This window comes from Bos indicus x Bos taurus, chromosome 4 (assembly GCF_003369695.1).
Source record: "Bos indicus x Bos taurus breed Angus x Brahman F1 hybrid chromosome 4, Bos_hybrid_MaternalHap_v2.0, whole genome shotgun sequence".
NCBI lineage: Eukaryota > Metazoa > Chordata > Mammalia > Artiodactyla > Bovidae > Bos > Bos indicus x Bos taurus.
In genome coordinates this window covers 95,614,585-95,637,827 of record NC_040079.1, presented here as the reverse complement: position 1 = coordinate 95,637,827, position 23,243 = coordinate 95,614,585, and the positions used below count along the sequence as shown (strand labels likewise).

At 36.6% G+C, this 23,243-nt stretch overlaps 1 protein-coding gene and 1 long non-coding RNA gene across 2 annotated transcripts in view; one reads left to right on the top strand and one right to left on the bottom strand.

The window, feature by feature from the left end:
• MEOX2 (mesenchyme homeobox 2) overlaps window positions 1–10,033 on the bottom strand; it is a 76,014-nt gene extending 65,981 nt beyond the window's left edge. Inside the window, exon 1 of the mRNA XM_027540020.1 lies at window positions 9,167–10,033. Coding sequence (XP_027395821.1) covers window positions 9,167–9,680 — 514 coding nt within the window. The 5' untranslated portion in view covers window positions 9,681–10,033. The remainder of the gene's footprint in view (window positions 1–9,166) is intronic.
• Window positions 10,034–11,689: 1,656 nt separating this feature from the next.
• LOC113891667 lies at window positions 11,690–21,295 on the top strand. The gene is made up of 4 exons (XR_003510843.1): window positions 11,690–11,761; window positions 18,521–18,871; window positions 19,101–19,179; window positions 19,527–21,295. It is a non-coding gene; the product is annotated as an uncharacterized LOC113891667 (long non-coding RNA).
• The last annotated feature ends 1,948 nt before the right edge of the window (window positions 21,296–23,243 follow it).

Below are 23,243 nucleotides of genomic sequence, written 5' to 3'. Positions count from 1 at the left end.
GTTTAAGTTCTGTTCCCTCTTGACTAAATACCTCTTTGTACCTTCCTCTTGAAAACAAGTGTTTGATGGAGAAGTGTAGAAGACATTTGAGAAAGGTTAGGAGATATCCAGTCAAAAAAGGCAATGGAATGGGAATCTTAGGGGTTATTAAGTGAAGGCAACTTGAGTTTCTCATAAAGCTTGATTTAAAACTCACTCTGCATTTCAGGAAAATGGCATGCGATGGATGTACAATTCTAAGGATAGTTGAGGATTATTCAAAATAATCTTTCAGGCAAGTAACACTTCCTACAGCAATATTACTAGTAAAACACAAATAAACAGGCAACATAAGACAGAGATTATTTTTTGATGGTGAATACCCACAACAGAATTGTACCTACATTGATAGAAGACAAAAACAACAATACTTACTGAGCCAGACACTGTTTTAAGTACTTTATGTTTCTTGACTCACTTTAATTTTTAGGAAACTACACTACAGAGAAGTTAAATCATAGTTAGCAAGAGACAAAGGTTAAAAAAAACTCTTGACATTTCTCTTCTGTGGCCTGTGTACCTTTAGGTTGATATCTAAGGATTTTATCCACCAAGACCTGAGTGATCTGCTTCTCTATCTTCTGATTGTGGTGGTGGTTTAGCTGCTCACTTGTGTCCATCTTTTTGTGACCCCATTGACTGTAGCCTGCCAAGCTCCTCTGTCCATGCAATCTCCCAGGCAAGAATACTGGAATTGACTAGAAGAGAATTGCCATTCCCTTCTCCAGGAACTCTTCCTGACCCGGGATCAAACCCATGTCTCCTGCACTGGAGGCAGATTCTTTACCGACTGAGCCAACAGGAAGCCCCATCTTTTGAATACACCTGGCCAAAGGGACGCAACAGAAGGGGATTGGAAAGCATGAAGGCAGGCTATTTCAAGACATTTGAATTGGGCTGCAAACTTCCACCTGAGGTCCCAACTTTGCTGCAAGGCTTCTGTTCTGCTGCTCTCACTGGATTCCAGTGTAAAAGCTCCCTCTCTTCGCCCTATCATGTTTAGAGGTGCTAATATTTTCCCGTTGTGGGCAGACCCTGGGTAGTTCTCCATCCTGTTGCTTCTCAACACACTGCCCACCATCAGATAGTCAGCATCAAGCTCTCTTCAATCATCCCTATGAGTGTGCCACCAATTTTCCTAAGAGGATGACAAAGAAATTAGATAAATCCTTTGTGATCTATCAACTACTGTCTAAAACTGCGAAAAAAACAAAAAAAAGGTGCTGCTCCTCCTTATTTTCCCAAACATTTGGGTATCCAAGAAAAAAATGTGGTGCTCTTCTTCTAGGAACAAAGAATAGTTCGGGAAGAAAAGGCATGCAGGATTCCTTGAATTTTGAAGGCAGACATTCAAAAGATCATAATCTTGGAAATGCATGTGGTAGCAGCCCCTAAATTTAGGTGTCTAACAGCTGGTTTTCATGCCATTTTGGTCTTTCTTAGCAATTTACATCTAGATGCTCTCTAGTTTAATACATCCACACCCGTTTACACAACAAATAAGGAGAAAAAAAAATCCAAAGTAAACATAGCATGTAGTTGGGGAGACTTTCACTGTCAGGCAGAAAAATACCTGAAAATTCATTTTGTTTTTGAAAAATATTAAAGAAGAGAGATATCACTTAATGTCAATCTACACAATTAGGAGTAAATCTCTCTTTGTATGGTTCTTAAAAGGTGAAAGCCATTCAATAAATTACTGGCATCCTAAAAAATCAAAGCTACTTTTCATCAATTTAGCTCCCACTAAGTTTTTGATGGCACAATTCTATTTTCCTGACCTGCGTGTTCTCACTACCACAATAAAATCAATCATTTGTAAAATTTACTTGGTATTCATTATTTCTTTGATGAAAGTCACTGCCCATTTTATACTTTTTTTTTTTTAACTAATAATATACTTCAGTTTTCTTTGCTACTTTTTCAGGAGGCTAAGAATCCAAAAGTTTTCTATGCAGTCCAGAAAGTTGTAAGAAGCCGCCTCTACAGACACCAAATGTATTTCGCCAGTACACTTGCAAATAACTATCATTTGCAAAAATAAGTTTTTATTTGGGTGTCATTTCTGGCAAAGCATTAAAGCTGTATTTTCAAAGAGCAAAATTCTCAGCCTTTAAAATTCTACTGGCATCCGCCAACCGAAGCTGGACCCTCCGCTAGGTTTCCACACAGTCTGAGAGAGAGATGACTTCATCTTAATCATTTTCTTGCCCACAGTCATGTAAGATAACTGGGATTTTTTTTTTTTCTTGTAGCATTACGGAAATCTCTTGAAATGTAGGCAGAATAAAGAGCCAGAGGAAGAGAAAGACAAAAGAAAAACTGCAGGGTGCTGGCAGATTTGATTTTGTAACTATCATCGATTATCAGGTTCAGTCTTTAGGACTCTCCACATAGCCGTATGTGCTCCACGTTTAATATTTTATTTGTAACTGCAACATTTTATTTGTAACTGCAACATTTAACATCATATTATAGTCTTTAATGTGGATACTTTCGTTCAGATGATCTGTTCTGAAGAAATTAAATTTGAGATTCTATTAGTGTATATACATACATTTATATAAATAGATTATTTTAAAGTGTGCTTTAAGTGTAGCCGCCATGTCCGAGTTCAGCATCTTCCCTGTCTTTTATACAATTAACCTTTCTACTAAAATATAGTAGGGACTAAAACCTATAAATACTAAACACCTTATATTTACAATTTCAACCAATATAGTCTATCCAGCTTCAAGAAACATACCTAAAACATCTTAGAAAGAAGACTGACAAAAAAAAAAAACAACAAACCAACCACAACACTAGGATGTTTAAATACATTTGGAATATTCTAATTGAATTGATTCTAAGAAGAGCAATGATTTCTGAATTTAAGTCTTTAAACAAAACCCTAATGTTTTTTACTACCACGAGTTATTACCTACTAAACTTGTATCTGCTGTAAAAGTAAAAACTCCAAGGCTGTAAGAATTAAGTCGCCAAAAAATATAAATATTTTAGAATTAAAAAATTTTAAGGAAATGTTAACTTTGAAAAGTACCATAACTATGGTATTAGATAAGCTGAAGTTCCAATTTGTTAATTTTTAAATCTATGTAAGATAAGACAGCAACGTAATTATTTTTGAAAGAATTTTCTTCATATAAACCCCTTTCAAAAATGTATACACACTAATACATATTTTACCTGATTTTTCTTATTCATAGGTGCATGGAAGAGATCAAAAAACATATCATACAATAATTTCAGAGCCCTACAAAATCAATATTCCAATACACAGTATCAAATTTTCAGACATTCAGAAACATTATATTGCTGTGGAAAATGTGACATTATAAAAAGTTTTTCACGAATAAGTGGATTTTAATTACATAATTCAAATTCCAAATATAGAGGGGTATTAATAATTGACCCATTTAATCCCAAATGAATGTATATTTTTCCCAAGTATTTTTTCGTTAATTTAATAAAAAAATATTTTTAAAGATTTTAAAGAGAAACATTTACTCTGAAGTATGAAAACGTCTGAAACATCTGAACAAAAAGCGACATCTGAATTTTATACAGATTAATAGATACATTATTTATTATTTGTATCCTAAAATACTATCTAACACGATTTCTTAAAGAGAAAACAAATTCCTTATCCTACTATAATGTAAGTAGAAAATCATCAGAGAAAAGGGGCTCCAATTTAAATTAATTCTACCTCTACACAGGTAATGCAAATTGAAGTCTGAGACCCAAAGTGACCTTTACTATTTTAAGTTTTACTTCATCAGAGCAATAAAACATTCTAAAAGGTTTTTTGCAATTGGATTTTGAACTTCACTGATGACTATGATTTAGAAGTAGTGTGGAGAATAAGGCAGTGTTGAAATTCATATTTCTTTATTATTGTGTCACTTCATCTCTACACGAGGGTTTCAGTTTGATACAACTATTCTGAGAAAAAAATCATAAAAGTATCATAACAAAAATAGAAAGTGTTAGTATTTAATTTTCTTTACAACCTTAACAAAAAGCTTATTATTGATAAGTAAATCATATTAATGACTAAAACACATAAAAGAAGTCACAACAATAAAATGTGTTTTGCCATTTGAATAAAAATACAATTTCTACTTTGTGCACTTTGGCCTTGGTTTGTGTTTTATACCATTTTTTCTAATTTAACCATTGGAATCAGTCACCAATGCAATAATCCAGGATATGTAATTTAGCTGGTTACTCAATATTTAATCCTTCTTATTTTATGATCATAATCAAGGGGGCACATTCTACTGCTGATAGTCTTACTTCGTATCTTTTCTAATATATTTTCCTCACAAAATTTTTATTATAAGAAACAATATGGCAAAATTACAAGAAAATGAGAAATAAATCATCCACAACTATTAACTCAACAAATATTAGTTAAGGAATTCCTGTGTGTATTTTATTTTGTAATATTTTTCACCCTTATCATTTATCACTCATAAATGTTTGTAATAATCATAGCAATTCTTGGGAAAAAAATGGTCTGAAATTTTAAGAATAAATTACTTAAGTGAACATGGTCTAAAACTACAATATATTATTGTATTACATAGTTTTTTTATTTGAAATGAAAATCTAAGAAGCCATCACATTTTCTGTGTGTTTCTGGCTGCCATTTTTAATCCAGTAAATTAATGAAATTGCCCAGCATATATATATTTAAATTTAGTAAATGAATAAAACTGGCATCATTACCAGGCCAAATATATAAATAGGTTTACATGTGGAGATTTTCTTTTTTAACAGAAGTCAGTTATTAATTCACCCATAGGTTATTTATATTTTAAAAAAGTTAATTCTTTCACTAAATATAGCAATAGTTTGCCATATTTCTCTGAATCTAAGGTAAGGGGTTGTCCCTTTCGTTATTTTATTCTTGTTTAAAATTAATTAGGTCTTACAATAAATAAGTTGTGATAAATTCCAATCCTGTGATGAGGGATCTATGTTTCGAAACACAGACAAACAAGGTAATGCTTAAAATAAATTTTTTCGTTTATTAGTGGCAATCAGCTTACAGTGTACCAACATAATGGTTTCCATTGAAGATTACTGTAAACAAAGATTAAAACTTAAAATGCTTGATAGAGGGTTTTTAACTCAAATGAAAGTTTTAGCAGTGCCATGCATTATGTTTGACGCTGTTCCTTTTCAAATAACTATAAATAAAGGTATTTATAGTGAAATGGAAACTTTTTCAGTATTTATTTGCATTCTTCCTTCCATCATTGCTGACTTTCTACAATAAAGCACCTTAATTCTGAAGAAATTAATGCTCTTGACTTTTGAGTGTAATCATTTTGCAAACACTCATGTAGGTCAATGGTACTCATAATTTTTTTATGTCAGGTCATCATTTTAAATGTTCACATCTAAAATTAATCTACTATTCCAAGAAAATGACTGAAAATGGTTACTTTTTAAATGTCATAGATTTGAGGCACTTAATTTGTTCAATACAAATACTGGCCTATAACCACCCACATCCAATAGACTGCATTTTAAATTCTAAAGCAAATGCTGAAAGTCGTGATCCAGTCACACAGAAATGAATAATAATGTAACTTATTTTCTTTCAGAAAACATGATGATAGAAATATCTAGAAAAAAGTACAATATAATACTAGAGGTAGGGCAAGGAAGATATTACTCTGTATTTAATGTCCAGTATATCATCCTAATACTTGCCTATCAATCTACAGAGCCAGAGAGACATAATTTGACAACAGATATTTTATGATCTTGTAGCTATAATAAAATAATTACAGTTTTATAAGAATCTAATATGATTGAAAGTCTTGTAAAACTGACACTCCAAATCACTCCTTTTTGATATAATTTTGATTTTTTATAAAATATGCACTTATATTCACTTAATAAATTTAAACAGAAGATATTCATACATTTATACTTTATATTACCTGCGTTAAAAACTAAAATTAGATTAATTTACTTTGATCTACTAACTGAAAAATAGGCAGTTTATACTTATTACTACGTTGCTTGGTGAACAATCAAAGGTAACTGAAGTGAAGTAATTCACAGTATTTATAGACTTTTTTTCAGAATGACCTGTTTGGTATAGATTGCTTTAAGTACAGTTGTAAAGTTTTGATTTCTAAGAGTTCCTCTGAAGGTGTGGCAGATGTTGGCTTTGATAATAATGCCAGAAAGCATAGCAGGTTCAAAGTTGCAAATATGCTGAACATATATAAAAGACAGTGTAATTTTCTATTAAACGTTGTTGTTTTCAATTGTTGATAAAGTGCAGTGGAAGTCTAAAGTCCGTAAATATTTGCTTCTAGACCCTTAAGCTTCTTGAGTTTGTGTATGCGTGTGTTCATGTGTTTTTGAGAGGCGAAGCGCATACAAATGCACACTGAAAAATGTTAACTATTACAGTTTCAGTATCATTATCATGGATGAAATTGGGGTTGTTTTTTAGTATTTTCCAGTGCTTAAAATTCCATTAGAATTTTGCATAGTCAGTACACACATACACATATACATACAATCTGTGAGCTGCAAGCACACAGAATTTTGGTTCTGATTTTGCCCTGGATTTATGTACTACATTCCCTCTCAACTAGAAATACATACTAATTATACATTGTCTGACAAAATAAAAAAGGCCTGTGTAATGCATGGTGTGAGTTTTGTCAAATATAATTTTAAAATTTGAAGAGTGTCAACATTATGTTAATTCAGTTTTTTGGGAAATATTGAAACATTAAAACTGTACTCTAAGCAATTGGAGATATATGTGTTAATAATGTCAGAATTACATTGACTTTCTACTTTGCTTTAATTTCTGCTAGATCAAGGTGCCCTTATAATAATATGAAATGAAATAGCTGTGAGCATAAATTATAAAAGACCAAATACAACATCATTCCAATAAAAAATGATACCTTGAACTTAAGTTTACTTAAAGAATCTAACAAATATTATCTAAAATAGTAAATTTGGCTATTTAAACTTTATTTTCAAAGACTGTACATATATTCAACAAGAAATTTAAAATATATTTCCTTTTAGACAGTGAAGGGTTGTTTCAAAATATCCCATCAAAGAAAAAGTTCATTCTAACTTTCCAATGATTCTACCCTTGGTGATGATTAATTGTATTTCCCATTCAAGATGTAATCTATTAATATTTTATGTATCTGATGAAAACTTTTGTTTTTCCAGGACTTTAATTATCAACTTCAGCATGAAAAAATAAACTTATTTTGTTATATGGTTATTTCCCACCAAAGGACGGTAGCAGTATTAATATAAACAATTTTCTTAAGAAAGTCATTATTAAAATAACTGAAGGGAGTCAGTTGTTAGATTTCACTTTCCTGATTTCTCCTTGATCAAAATAACATAGGCCTATATGAAAATTCAGTTTGTCCTAAGAAACTTAGGTGCGTTTGTTCAGTTGAAGAAGCATATGAAACAATCCATCATATAGGTTTCTCACTGCAGAAAGTACAAGGAACAGTAAGAGCCTCTAGTAAATTGCAAAAGCGTCCCTGGCTAACCTGCACTCAGAACTTATCCCAGAAAAGTTAGAGTGATATCAAATGCTGAGTCTATAAAAGGATGACTGCATTCTAAAAATGACTTGTTTTCTAATGAAGATGGAAGCCTTCTTGCTATAATTAACTTTTTCACTGTCTGAAGAGTGTCTCACTTAGGGTTAGTAAAAACCATTAAAAATGAATAATACTGCTGGCAACCTTTTTGGATAAAAACTATTTTGTGATGGGGCATTAGAAGTTCACCCTGACCTTGGAATGTAAACGTTTGAGACAGAAGAACCCATTCCGTAGTCACACTTAAGAATAACTGATACCATTGCTGCAAAAGAACATGAAATATGCGGCTCAATCTCTGTCATTCATGTGAAATCTAAATTATTATAAAGGATAGACATTATCCAGTCTTTCAAAGCAGTATCTGGAATTATCTTCCAGGGCTCTTAAAACCAATGACGCAAAGAAAAAATACGTAAATATTATATTAAATAAACGACAGCTTACAAAAAGATGGGACGCAGGTTGCGTCGTAGCTCCTGAAGAAAGCTCATACCCTCCTTATAAAGCATCTTTTAACAATGTCTTTAGGACAGAGACAGGTAAGGGCTTTGACAGTTGACTGCAAAGCTTTAGTTTCTCTGGATTGCTAAAGTTTAGTTGGCTGCCAGTGCCTTCAAGCATTCGCGTTTAGTTAAGATTTCCCTTTTGCTACGCGGTTCAAGATATCCTCGCGTACGTAGATCAGCGCCTCCTACGCACACCCACTTGTAGCAGCGCTACCCGGGTTGCTGTTAAGTTTCCCAGTCCTTGTTTCGGATAATACTCAACTGGAGGAGGATTTTACTTTCCACTTTTGAAACTCAGATTTTCTTTTTGGTTAGCATTACATGAATACAACTACAATAAAGAATCGTCTTTCGTCAAGGGTCTGAGCGTATATTTAGTTCCCATTCTCTGATACATTCCTTAAAATCCTCTGAATTCCTAGACAATATCTTCTTCCCCAAGAAAGAGAAATTTTACCATTTGGAATAGGGTGCTATTTAAAGAACTCTGAAATCAGAATTAAAAAAAAAAAAACTAAAACTTTTCTCATGTGCTCTGCCAAGTTCCACTGCAAGTTCCAAATGTTGTGCAATAATTTGGAAATCCAGTTAACTATGGGAAAAATCGAGCCATTCAGAGTCGGGAAAAGTCAAGGAAAGGCACCCGCACGCACGCCCAGCGGACGCTGCATCCCAGGGCGCATTCCTCTCCCCATCGCTCAGATGGAAGGTCACGCTTCGCAATCGATTTCACATACTTGTCACTTGTCCTTTTTTTCTCAACCCTCTGGTAAACTAGTTTGAATCTTGGAGAGCTTAACGCAGTTGGCTGCAGTGCTGCCCTCGGAGAAACACGTGCCCCCAAATAAAAGGACCAAAGCAGCCTCGCCGAATTTGGCGGCGAGGAGCCAGAGAGGAAAAGACCTGTCCCATAACGCCCGCCGCCTCACTCTAGTGGGAGAATCTTCCCATCTCTCCGCCCCCTTTCGCCGAGGGTGCCCGGCGCGCCCTTACCTGAGCTATCGCTTTTCCTCTTGCTGCCACTTCTCTTCTCCGCCTCCGCGGGTGACAGCGCCTGGCGGCCGTAGTCCCCTGGCGGGCACGCGGCCCCGGTCGGGGTGCTGGAGCCTAAGCTGGAAGAGTTGGAACACAGGACCGGCGGGCTGCTTCCCAGCTCCGGGGGCCCTCCCGAGTCCGGCTGGAGGCAGAGGCTGTGCCGAGCCGCGCTCGGCGGGGAGGACATCTGCGGGAGGTGCCAGTTGGTTTGCAGAGCTTGGTGCTGCTGCTGCTGGTGGTGGTGGTGGTGATGGTGGTGGTGGTGGTGGTGCCCCCTGTGATGCTGGCTGGCAAACATGCCCTCCTCGTTGGGGTATCCCGCGATTATGCAAGACGAGGAAGAAGTGGAGAGCTCGGGGTAGGACATGTGGTCAGATCTTCCATGGAGGGCGAGAGAGGATTGGGAGAACGGGTGCAAGCCTTGCGCGGTGGCGTGAGGGCTGCGCAGGCAGCCAAAGAGCGGGTGTTCCATAGCATGCAAGTCTCGGGTTCCAGGCAGAAGACTTCACGACGGTTCCAAACGCCACCACCCTCGGTCACTTTTCACTGGAAACCGTGTGACTTTTCCCCCTCCCAAAGCAATAGCCGCCCGCGTTTCTGCAGAGCTCGGATAATCCCGGTCCTGAGCCCTAGCGGCCAGTCTCCTTTACATATAAACACTCGGACCTGGAGAAGCTTCCCTCTGAGCTACTCAGATGTCAAGAGTAGGAGAGGTTGAAGCCAAAAGAAGGTGGTCCCAGAGAACTGCTTTCAGGGGGAAACGGCTCTGAGAGGTTATAAATAGAGTGTAATGTGAGCTGGGGGCTGGCTTAGGAGCCCAGTGCTGACCACATGCAAACTCCCTCCAAAACTCCCGCTCAGTCCGCGCAGTGCGCTCCCAGTTCCACTTCCTATCGCCGGCTGGACGCATGCAGCGCGTCCACGCCCGCCCGCCGCTGCCAACAGCCTGGACTGCAAGCGGCGCGCAGGGCGCCTAAACCCGAGCCCCGGCGGACAGCGGCTACCTTTCCCGCTCAGCCGGCCGTGGCGCCCGCCAGCTCCAACCCCTCGCCCAGAGTCCAACATGCTCACTTCTCTCATGAAAGGTGTCCTGTCAGTGTCACTTGGGCACTGTCACCTGCAGGAAAGCTTAGGGTGTGCCTAACTGTGGAGAAGCACGAAAGGAGTAGGATTAAGGAAAAGAATCAGAGCTAGTTTGGCGCGCACTCAGATTAAGGTTTTCCAAGTTAGCCTCAACTCCTGTCATGGGCTCAGTGGCGCTTCTAGCTTTTTATACAGCTGGTGTCTGTGGGTGGGTTGCTAGAGCGCTGAGACGCCAGTTTCGAGGATACAGGAAAAGTTCCCCACCGGCAAGAAAGGGCCGTTCTCTGTGCCGCAAGGAACGAGACTTGGTAGGATGGAAGAAAGCATGGGGCCGTGACAGTCACAGATGTTCTGCTTCTGGCATCCTCGCCTGCGGTCCCAGGTGGGGTGTCTTCCCCTGCTCTCCTCAAATGTCCTCCCCCACACCGCCCTCGATTTCCGGGTCCCACTCCATTTCCTTGCCACTTGTCCGCCCAGAAAAACTTTTCCTGGATCAGGAGTATTCTAAAGCGATTTCATCCTAGTCACAAGCGATGTGTATATTGCATGTACATTTCCAGTCCTCTCCCCCACCTCGTTTCCCTCCAGAAATCCATCTCTCTTCCGCTCAAAAAATCAATCAGTTAATTGCACCCCTTTCACTCCCACGCCGCCATGGTTCCATTTACCAAACAAATATTACACTTTGGTATCCCTTAAAGTTCGGATCTTCCTGGTTACAATTTTGCATCCTAGAAAATGACTTAGAAAACTTGCCACCGGTGAATTAATGCCAGCGACGGCTGGGCTTTGATACTGCCACATGCTCGAAGGGCGACACTGTCTGCTAGGGGCCAAGTCGTTTACACAAGGCACGCACGCTGGCCGCGCATAATGAGCTGCGGGAACAGTTGCGCCCTGCCTGGGACTTGTCGCATCAGGAGAATATCGGCGCTCACCTATCCCTCCCGGGACCCCAAATGTGCCACCAGGAGCGTCGCCGTCTTACTTTCATTGTCTCAGGTGTCCAGAGGACGGGGGTCAGGTCTTGGAAGTTGTTAATGGGATTATTGGGGACAGCAAACTGGGCCAGGCATCTGGTTTGAATTAGGAAAATGTATTGATTAATCTTTGAGAAATGTCACCAAGGTAGAACATTTTTCCCTAGCCCTGTCCCTCAGGCTTCAGCCTGACCATCTCCTTTTTCTTTCAAGTATCCTGGAGAATAGTGGCTTTGCAATAAACCTTTACATCCGTGTGAAAGTTGAATTGTTTTCCAATGCTCAGAGGTGAGATGGGGTGGGAGTGATCAGGAATTCTGAGATTTGTTAGCGCTGCTTTCTTTAACGGAAATTGAGCCCTATTTTGAGGGAAATTAGTTTTGCAGACTTCGTTAAAAAAAAAAAAAAAAAAAAGGTTAAAACTTTTGTTCACCAGCTGCTCAACTTTTCAGTCTGGGTTTGAGCTGGAACCTGCTGCAAGCGTTTGACGGTAAGGCTTTCTTTGCCGATATGTTTTGGGAATCTAATATTGTTTTAGACTTCGAAAGGGGGTGTTCTTCACGTTGCACGTTTCTAAGGGTTTTAAGCGCTCGCAGGATGGCGTCCAGGGCTTAGATCTTAAGAATGTTTCTTCCTGCCACTCCCCAAGCCCTTGGCTCTTTAAGGATAAAAAAGGAAGGGATGTATTCTTCTAATACCGTCGGAATATTTTTTGAATTTTCATTGTGTTTATGGTTTCAATATGTGCTCTGATATTAAAAGTTAAAGTACAAAGAGCAACACTAAACTTCCCAAACTTGGGTAGCTCCTCTATGGATTCTGGGTGAAAGCATTAAAGGCTTTATCCAAGAAAAATTTAGGCAAACACCTCCATAGACAGTCACTAGAAATATTTATATAATACTGTCTACTAAACGTATTGTGGAAAATGTCAGCCAGGACTAATTAAAGATACACTTGAAAAAAAAAAAGATACACTTGATCTGCACACATCAATAAAAAACATCCATAAAGGTCCTTTTGGTTTGCATTACAGTGGTTTAGAGGGAGAGACACAATTAAGAAATGAATGGATTTGAATTTAACCAGTGTGTTTCAGGCAACCAGCAAACACACATAAGTTTTCATCTCCAGGAGCTGCCACTTCTCCTTGAACCTGCCCTGTGATTGTGCTGGGTTTTTTTTCTCACTCACTGTGTCAGATGTTAACAACATGTCCAGAAATTTCTCCACAACCTGCCTCAGTCAGTCAGCTGAGTGTAGGACTAAAAGTCTGGTAAAGGAAAATTAGAAAAGGTTAGAAATGAGACGAGTCTCTTTGAAAGGCACACAATTAAAAGAAACCTAGCAGAAAAGGTCTTTTTAAGTGAAGACTCAAAACATCTATCAGTTAACATGAAGTCCTAATGTCTAATAGAAAGTATAAGGAAAATGTTATTTGGAAGAAAAAAGTGTGGTTCAAAGGAAGAAACAAGTGAAAAAGGAGGTCTGGATGCATTCCAGAATCAAATATGACTGGTCTGTTTTATCTGAATTTCTAAATATATGTTAATTATTCCATAAAGCTTTTTTTTTTTTTTTCAAAATTTTCATTCTTAGAACATTTGGAATAACAAAAAATATTAACTTACTATTTAGGCCATAGAGAATTTTTTTAATGTAATAACATGAAAAATCCTCAGCATTTCCTATAATAGCTGTATCAGTGTCTACATCTATAAAAACCAACATTGAAAGATACTTTTTACCTCTAATGGCTACTTATAGGGAGAATGGTAAAAATCACCAAACTTAGTAGAGAATTTCAATAGCTTTCATTTAAAACTATGTACAGTATAGTATTTATCCTATATTTACAATACACTTGAATTTCTCTGAAAAACATTTAATATTTTATGCAAGATTTTGATATCAAGCATTCAACAAGAGGTTGAATATTTGAAAAATGTAAGCTGCTCATCTTTTGCAGGAAGCATCAAAATTATTTTAGACACGTCCTATGCTCTTTAAATTTCGTAAGTGTGTATATCTATTATTTCTTCTGCTAAATGAAATGGTATTCAATAATAAAGGCAGAGGTATTTTTAAATTAAGAATGAGGAGAGAACTTAAGCAATCTGAAAAATTTATTTTTATACTTTAAGATTCACAATGATTCTTTTGAGTTGCCATTTTTGTATGTTTGTGACATGAAGTATGATGGGACTAAAAAAACTTAAATTAAAATCCTCAGCTACAGATAGTATAAAACTTTATTTTGAATTTTACCTTCTGGATAAAATCACCTTGGTAACATATAGTCATGATATATGCATTTAAGTCCGGAAAATTACTTTGAAACCAGAATTTGTCTCTGAAAGTTTTGTTGAGAATATAAATATTATTTCTGTTATATTTCTCCAAGAAATAAAGGATTGGTTCTTTTGAAATGAAGAATTTTTAAAATATATTAAAATATGCTAAGTACCCAATGGTAATTTATGTGATTTATGATGCACTCCAGTTTTAGAAAACTTAAGAACTGCCTTTCTCCAGGAATTATGCACTATAAAATTTAAGGAACAGTTTGGCTACTGCATGTTATTTAGTGATTCTATGTATTTTACTGATTTTTAAAATAAGTTACTGTTCTTACACAACAGTAATTAGTGATTTCACAATAAAATCTGTTATATTTCTACATATACTAGGAGATATGAGTACCTGTTCATTACTCTGAGAGTATGATAACATTGAACATATTTTGTTTTTCTATTTTCTATCTCTTCCTACATTTAGACTTATGATTTCTTTTAGAATTTGGTAGTTTTCTTCAAGTACCACGTAGTAAAAAATGTGCTGTAAAGTAGCATGGAATATAGATTGACTGATAATAGTAAATTTATAAGATTTGAGTAAAAATTCAAAATATATGCCATCTTCCCTAATGCCAGTTGCTTTCCATATACACTTCATGACATTCTAATTATCTTATTTGCAGGGGGGACAACAACTGCCTCTCAAGTTTCAAAAACTTCTTTTTGCCCACCTTAAATCAAATATTATTCAACAAAGTTAGTTTAAAATGATGCCTATGAGGAATAATTACATTCACTTCCTACATTTTCATTTGCACTCAAGTTGTACGTTATTTTTATTGATAAAGTATGCATCTTAAATTTTTGTAGTTGAAAACTGCCTCCTTTACATATCTAACTACCTGATGTAGAGGCACAGGAATGCAAGACAGTTCCATAATGAAATGCTATATATTACATTATATATTCTATACCATCAAGCTCATAAGCATTAAATCTCTATCCATCCACATTTTAAGGAAAATAAACCATTTATTTCTCCCATGTCATAAAAAGCAATGCTATAGTTTTAAGTGGACTGAATTTAGAACAAGTTCATAAATCTTGGGGAACAAAAATTCAAACGAAACTAAACAGGCAAATTTTAGGTAAACCTTTAGTCTTCTGTTTCAGGTTTTCCGACTTGAAGAGTTTAACATGACTAATATAATTTTGGCGCCATGGTGGGTTATTCTTATGTGTTTTCATCTTTCATGCATCAATTTGTAGCATGTTTTATTCTTAAAGTATTGCTTTCATTGTGAGCCTGGGTTTATAATTTGTATCACTAAAAAACTCTGTGTTTTAGTTGTGTTGGTATAGCTTCCCTAAAATATTTAGCTGCACACTCCAATTTTATATAATTCAGACTTGGCAGAGAAAGACTAGCTGCCTTTGATATCAACAGTTTTGTTTATATGAAAAAAGGGAAAATTCTTTGCTTACCAAACAAAATGGAAAGTGAAGGCCAAATACAAGATGTCTTACAACGAAATATTTTTAAGGGTTTAATATTAGTACTTTGATTCAGTTTAGATCCATAAACGATTTTAAGAAACGACCTGAGTATTTTCATACAATGTACTGAACATATGAAAATGGATCAAGACAAGAATGAAATGACTAAATGACGACTGTCTGCTAATGCCTCAGCTGACCTAAGAAATTAGAAGGATGATTGGAGGACAAAGTCAAAGGAAAACCAGAGATGATATTTAGCAGGGGAAAAGAGGGAGAAATAAGATATGCTTAAATATACAGAAAATAATTCTATGCTTGTAATTCATAAGCCACATACACCTATAATAATGGTAAAAGGATCCCAGGTGCATGTTTTAGTTTAACTGGAATTTTTAAAATGAGTAATCAGAAAGGTTTATGTTTAAACAAATAGATGCCACTTAGATTTTTGACAAAAGTAATAATAATAAAATACCACTTGAGAAAGAGTTCCAAGTAATTGCACAAGCATAATGTGAAATGTTGGTAGCAATGGAGTCAGTGCCTAGAAATGTGCAAGCTACTGAATGTCTGAGGTTCTGAATGATTGGTGCCTTCTCAGCTTAAAAATCTGTAACCCGAAACTCATTGTAGTCCATCGTTTGCTAAATTCTATTTATTTTTAAAATGATATTTTTGCTAAGTTGGGGTAATAGTATATTGGAAGGGAATAAGCTGGATTTCAACAGCTTTTAGTGACTGAGCGGGGGGCCAAAAAAATATTGGGCTAACTGCATCCTAAAACACTTCAAAGTACAAGAGAACCCAGTAGAATAAAGCACAAACTACAACTCAGAAGGGATATCATCTCTGAGCCCCAGGGCTAGGTTAGGACAATTCCTTCTACCATCAGCTAACAGTTGGTTTACCAGCAAGGAGACCAGTGGTCAAAGGAAAGCTTTTTGCATACTGCATGAGTGTCTAAGTACCAGTTGAAAACTCTTCAACACAGAGCAGCTATACAAGATAATACTCCCTGCTTGGAATTCATTTTGCATGAACCTTGGCTTATAACCTCAGAATTGCAGGTATTTCTTTGGTCAAATTTCTAAAGGTTAATTCTTGAAGGCATGAGTAATAATGGACAGGAAAATAGTCATGATTGAAAAAGTCAAAACAACCTTGGAAAACTTTCTGATAAAATACAGTAAATCTTAACTAGGGATCTTGAAAGTGGGCTGTGTGAGCAGTGGGAAACCTGAACAGTTCTTTTCTTTAATCTAGAGCACCTGTAGCAATCTGCAGCAGCATTTCTGCAATAACTTAAGAGGATTCCATGTGCAGGTTAGAGTAAGTGTCCATGCAGATATAGTCAATTTAAATAAATCTGACCCATTATCAAATACAGTAACGCATCCACTTGCTGCAAACGACTTTATGAAAATTTCCCTGATATAGTAAATATAGAGAAATATAGCTCAACTCTGACTTTCTAGGATAACTGTTGCTTTTTTTTTTTTTTCTTTCAAACAGTTACCATCTGTGGGCCAGTAGTCCCTGTCAGTTGCTTATGAGATGCTTGGTTTCCTCCAAGTTTTGTTCTTAGTCACCTCCTGTATCCTGCATTATGCAGTTAATGATGTGATTCAATCAGAGTAAAAAGCTGACTTGCTTTGGATTATTAAGATCAGATTTTCTAAAGTACATGGCCTACCCATCATCCAATAGGCCCTGCCAAGGCAGATGGCTCAGGCCTAAGTGGCATCACTTGGAATTATTCTTCCAGTTTTGAAGATACGCACGTAACTATGAAACTCCACAAAAATCTCCACTGTTGTATGTGTGGTGACAAAGTTGAATGAGTATCTTTTAAAAATATATAAAGAAGCACATAGAGGCTTTTAAACATTACATGCTGTAAATCTGAGGTTGTTGAATTAGCTGTTGGTGTTCCTCTTTCTGTAATAATACTAAAGATTTGTCAATCCATGTAAATAGTTCTGTTATGAAGATATAATTTGTCTTAAATTTTAGCAATCACTATCATGGGGCATTTGTGACCAAATAGAACCAAATCTAACCCTTTGACTGCAAGGAAATCAAACCAGTCAATCCTAAAGGAAATCAACTCGAATATTCATTGGAAGGACTGATGCTGAAGCTGAAGCTCCAATACTTTGACCACCTGATGTGAAGAGCCTACTCATAGGAAAAGACCCTGATGCTGAGAAAGGTTGAAAACAAAAGGAAAAGGGGATGGCAGAGGATGGGATAGTTAAATAACATCACCGACTCAGTGGACATGAATCTGAGCAAACTCTGGGAGATAGTGAAGGACAGGGAAGTCTGGCGTACTGCAGCCTGTGGGGTCACAAAGAGCTGGACATGACTTAGCGACTAAACAACAACAACATAACCTAGTCATGACTAAAACAAAAAAATGGGTTAGGTTCTTTTCACTGTAGTAGCAATTGCAGTGATCATAATTGCTAAATTTCAACTTCAGGTTAACAAGTCCCATATCAGTCTGTCTTTGAACAGATCATTGCCAATCCAGTTTCTCAAATCAGAAGCAGGAACCCATGCTTGACAAGCCCCTCCATTCTCACCTGTCTATATGTAATCAGTCATCAGAGTCATCTGACTATACTTCTTTAATATTCATTAACTTCACCCTTCTCTCCATCACCAATGCTGTTACCTTATTGGGGGGCTTCACTGTTCTTACTTGGATGACATGGAGCTCTCCATTGCAATATACTTGCTAAGAGCATCACCACATCTCCAAAAGCCAGAAGGAGAATGGGTTTGAATCTTAAGTCTGTCATTTTCTGACTCTGTCAGTGCATTCATTTGTTAACTCAAAAGAATACTACAATGAATGAATTCAACGATATTGTGAGTGTGCCTAATACAATGCCTAGGAGGAGAAGGGGACGACAGAGGATGAGATGGCTGGATGGCATCACCAACTCGATGGACGTGAGTATGAGTGAACTCCGGGAGTTGGTGATGGACAGGGAGGCCTGGTGTGCTGCGATTCATGGGGTCACAGAGTCGGACACAACTGAGTGACTGAACTGAACTGAACATAAGCTTGATACACATGGAATAAATTTAAGCTAAATCTAGACCTGCACTGTTAAATATAGCTTCCTGTGGTTATTGAGCATTTGAAATGTGTCTAGTCTAAATAAAGATGTGCTTCAACATTAAAAGGCACATCAGATTTCAAAGACTTCACGTGAAATGAATAAACTTTCATACTGACTACATGTTAAGATGATATTTGCTAGATATACTGGTCTAAATAAAGTATATTATTATAATCAATGTTCTTTTTCCTTTTTCAATGTAGCTACTAGAATATCTAAAATGACTAATGTGGCTTAAGTAAGATTTCTCTTGGACAGTGCTGATCTAGAGAATGTAATTTAACTTTTTTTTTCTTTTATTCTCTCTCTCACAAATAGGTACCAAATTACATATATATATATACATATATATATATGCATGTATCTGTCAAAATGATGTAAGACCTGAAATCTCTCTGTAAGTTGATCCTCTTGACCCCATGATTAGGAGCTTCACAATGTGGTACCACACCTGGAAATCTCCAGAACAAGATCTCAAGGAAACACAGGAAATTCCTGGAGTGGCAAAACATCCTATTTGAAGATATTCAATTATTCCTCTGTGCATCAGGAGCATCGCCATGACTTAACTATTCATATGCTTGAAAGAGTTTGTTTAGCAAGAGCCTTTTCAGGAAAATAAAAAGAGCCAGCTATATTATTGATGATGGACTAGACAATGCCGTCATGGTGAGTTAACCTCTACATCTTATTCCCTGGGCAAAAGTTTAGTTCTTATTCCTACAAATTTTGATGTAAAATGGTGGACTCTCCAGGCAGATACTAACCTCATGAATTAGACATCTCAACATGTTCCTCCAAAACAAAACTTCACAGCAGGGGAAGATGGAAGTGGAGGGTCACACACCTGGTCTTATATACTTGGATGCGAGGTGATACATGTCATTTTTACTTACAGCTTGTAGGCCAGAACAAAGCCTAACAGACCTGCAAGGGGCCTGGAAAAAATTCTGGAGCACATGGTGGACTGGTGAACAGTAAGTGTGTCTGCCACATCAGGATTTGGTAGACTTCAAATTTGTTCCTTACAGGCCTAGTTCACACCACTAACTGTATATTCCTTGAGTCTTTCTGGAATCTTAGGGTAATGTTTTTCAAGTACAGTGTCTGGCACAAAGTACTCAATAAATATACTCAGCAGAACGCTTAGATCTGTAAGTTTCACTGTATCTCTGGGCTTTAGGACCCCTGTAGTTGCTGTATCAAATCAGGAAAGTGTAACTGTTGCGTCTCTAACGGCAAAGAAAATTAACTGATAAAAATGCTCAGCCCAGCTTCAGTTGTATTTGGTTTTTATAGTTTTTGCTTTGTTTCTTTGTTCCAGAGCAGAAGTGCATATCTAACCTTCGTGGGAATTAGAACAAGAGTTGTGTCCACACACAACGAGAGAGTGGTTCAAATTCTTGGCAGAATTTGTCTTCAAGTGTCTGCACTTGCGCTGGGACACCCATCTCTACATGTGAATTAGAGTCATTCCCTGTCAGATACTATGTTTTATTTTCAATCAGTACTGTCCATTCTGTAATGGTTCATTGCATAGACTTGAAGATGACATTTTGGGCTGTGTCTTGTATTTGTCACTTACTCGCACTTTGACTGTGGTCAGGTTAATTAACTTCTTGTGTCTAGGTTTTCTCATTTTTAAAGAAAGATGTTTATTTCTATAGTTTCATGTTGGCAAACTAGCAAGTCCATGTAAGTCTAGACTTAATACTAAGACTACTATATCAGTGAAAGATACTGTTATCATAGTGATAATTTTTATTATTGTCTATCCTAAAGATCTTATTCTGTCTAAAAAGAATACTTTAATAAAAGTATTCACTTATATATATGTATATATGTGTGTGTATATATATATATATATATATATATATATATTCATTCATCCATTTCCCCCTCAATTAACACTCTAATATCTTGAAACATCTTGACCTAGGACAAGATTCCATGCATGTTTGTTGAATGAGTAAATGATATACTAACAAAAACAATGTAACTACTATCAACATTTTGTACATAAATGATCATACATTTAGTTTGCATGCATTTCACTTGACTTTTCACTTGCTTCAAAATATGATTTTAAAAAACCTCCTGGCATATAAAACCTAGATATTGGGGTGAGTGACAAAAAACTCTTCAGTATGGCCAAAAGAATTATTAAGTTCTAAGGAAGAAGCTATATAACATTGCTTAACTATAGTACTTTGGAATACACTTAGAGTAGTACTTGGCACATTTTATTTTAGGTTTTACTGCATCCAGACTTTGCTTTAAAGATAATTAATTTCTCTTTAATAGCATATTTTTAGTGAAATAATAACAATTGGACAAATCCTACCTTCAAATATGTTGAAATATGCAGCCCCTTGAACTCCAAATAAATAGAGATTTTAACGGTGAAGAAAATCCTCCCCCAAATAACATTACAGAATTTAAAATTTAACATTTATGCATGACTTATGCTTCATTTATATATTAAGTGTATATAAAGTGTACTAAAAATAAGCTAATTATTACACAGGTAATGATCAGGACTCTATATTATCTATTCCTGAATAATGTCAGATAGCTATATTAGATATACATGAACCTAATTTTTTTATATGACTACCATTTCTATTATTTTTAATTGAATCTCTTCGTAGTTCCAGAAAGGTTTACTGGTGATTTACAGTCAAACTTGATATTAACAAAATAAATTAACACAAAGAAAGGAAAACTTCCTAGAGCAGTTGTTGCAGAACCCTAAATATCAGAAGGACCCTCTTTTTTTTAACAAAAGAAATTCATTATAGAACCAACTATCTGAAGTGAACAATGAGAAGCAGAGCAGTCATGATTGACTCAGATAAAGGGACTCTGGTACATGCCTACAGTTCTGCCTTCTCCTCACCTACCTGCCACAGGTTTATGGGTAGCATCTACAAAGAATGAAAGGAGCTAGGTACACAATCTGAAAACCACTAATCTCCTTCATGTATACAAGCCACCTGGTAAAATGACCTCTGAAGTGCCATACCTGTGTTTTCCTGATCCACTGATGTATTCAATAGGCATACTCCTGGAGTAAATATTTGAGTCATATTATTTTCTTCTATTTTTGTCTTCAAGTGTCTAGTAACCAGCCCTTAAGATTTTCTATTAAAAATATGTATAGATTGTCAAACTATGCAACTATAGAAATATTTTAGTGGAGAAGATTTTAATGTAATAACCCTGTACTTATCGAGAGTCAAAATTAAAAGAAAAAAGCTAGATGAGGGATATTTCCATAAGATCTGAACAGCACAATGTTATTAAGCAGAATCCAAAAAGGATCTAATCTGTACAGAACTCAGTGCCAGAAAAACAGATTGGCAGACTGAAAAGGGGGCAAATAACACAAAATTTTAAATTATCAAAGAAAAAATGCATGTGATCAAGAAATAGAAAATAGTGCAAGCTACTTGTAATCAAAATGCAGGTTAAAGGATATGTTATTTTCCTCCTACCAAATTGACAAAGTTAAAGTCAAGTGGGCCTTAGAAAGCATCACTACGAACAAAGCTAATGGAGGTGATGGAATTCCAGTTGAGCTGTTTAAAATCCTGAAAGATGATGCTGTGAAAGTGCTGCACTCAATATGCCAGCAAATTTGGAAAACTCAGCAGTGGCCACAGGACTGGAAAAGGTCCGTTTTCATTCCAATCCCAAAAAAGGCAATGCCAAAGAATGCTCAAACTACCGCACAATTGCATTCATCTCACACGCTAGTAGAGTAATGCTCAAAATTCTCCAAGCCAAGCTTCAGCAATACATGAACCGTGAACTTCCAGATGTACAAGTTGGTTTTAGAAAATGTAGAAGAACCAGAGATCAAATTGTCAACATCTGCTGGATCATGGAAAAAGCAAGAGAGTTCCAGAAAACCATCTATTTCTGCTTTATTGACTATGCCAAAGCCTTTGACTGTGTGGATCACGATAAACTGTGGAAAATTCTTCAAGAGATGGGAATACCAGACCACCTGACCTGCTTTTGAGAAACCTATATGCAGGTGAGGAAGCAACAGTTAGAACTGGACATGGAACAACAGACTGGTTCCAAATAGGAAAAGGAGTACGTCAAGGCTGTATATTGTCACCCTGCTTATTTAACTTCTATGTAGAGTACATCATGAGAAACGCTGGGCTGGAAGAAGCACAAGCTGGAATCAAGATTGCCAGGAGAAATAACAATAACTTCAGATATGCAGATGATACCACCCTTATGGCAAAAAGTGAAGAGGAACTAAAAAGCCTCTTGATGCTATTAGCAAGGTGAAAAGACAGCCTTCAGAATGGGAGAAAATAATAGCAAATGAAGCAACCGACAAACAACTAATCTCAAAAATATACAAGCAACTCCTACAGCTCAACTCTAGAAAAATAAATGACCCAATCAAAAAATGGGCCAAAGATCTAAATAGACATTTCTCCAAAGAAGACATACAGATGGCTAACAAACACATGAAAAGATGCTCAACATCACTCATTATCAGAGAAATGCAAATCAAAACCACTATGAGATACCATTTCACACCAGTCAGAATGGCTGCGATCCAAATGGCTGGAGAGGGTGTGGAGAAAAGGGAACCCTCTTACACTGTTGGTGGGAATGCAAACTAGTACAGCCACTATGGAGAACAGTGTGGAGATTCCTTAAAAAACTGGAAATAGAACTGCCTTATGATCCAGCAATCCCACTGCTGGGCATACACACTGAGGAAACCAGAAGGGAAAGAGACACGTGTACCCCAATGTTCATCGCAGCACTGTTTATAATAGCCAGGACATGGAAACAACCTAGATGTCCATCAGCAGATGAATAGATAAGAAAGCTGTGGTACATATACACAATGGAGTATTACTCAGCCATTAAAAAGAATACATTTGAATCAGCTCTAATGAGGTGGATGAAACTGGAGCCTATTATACAGAGTGAAGTAAGCCAGAAGGACAAACACCAATACAGTATACTAACGCATATATATGGAATTTAGAAAGATGGTAACAAT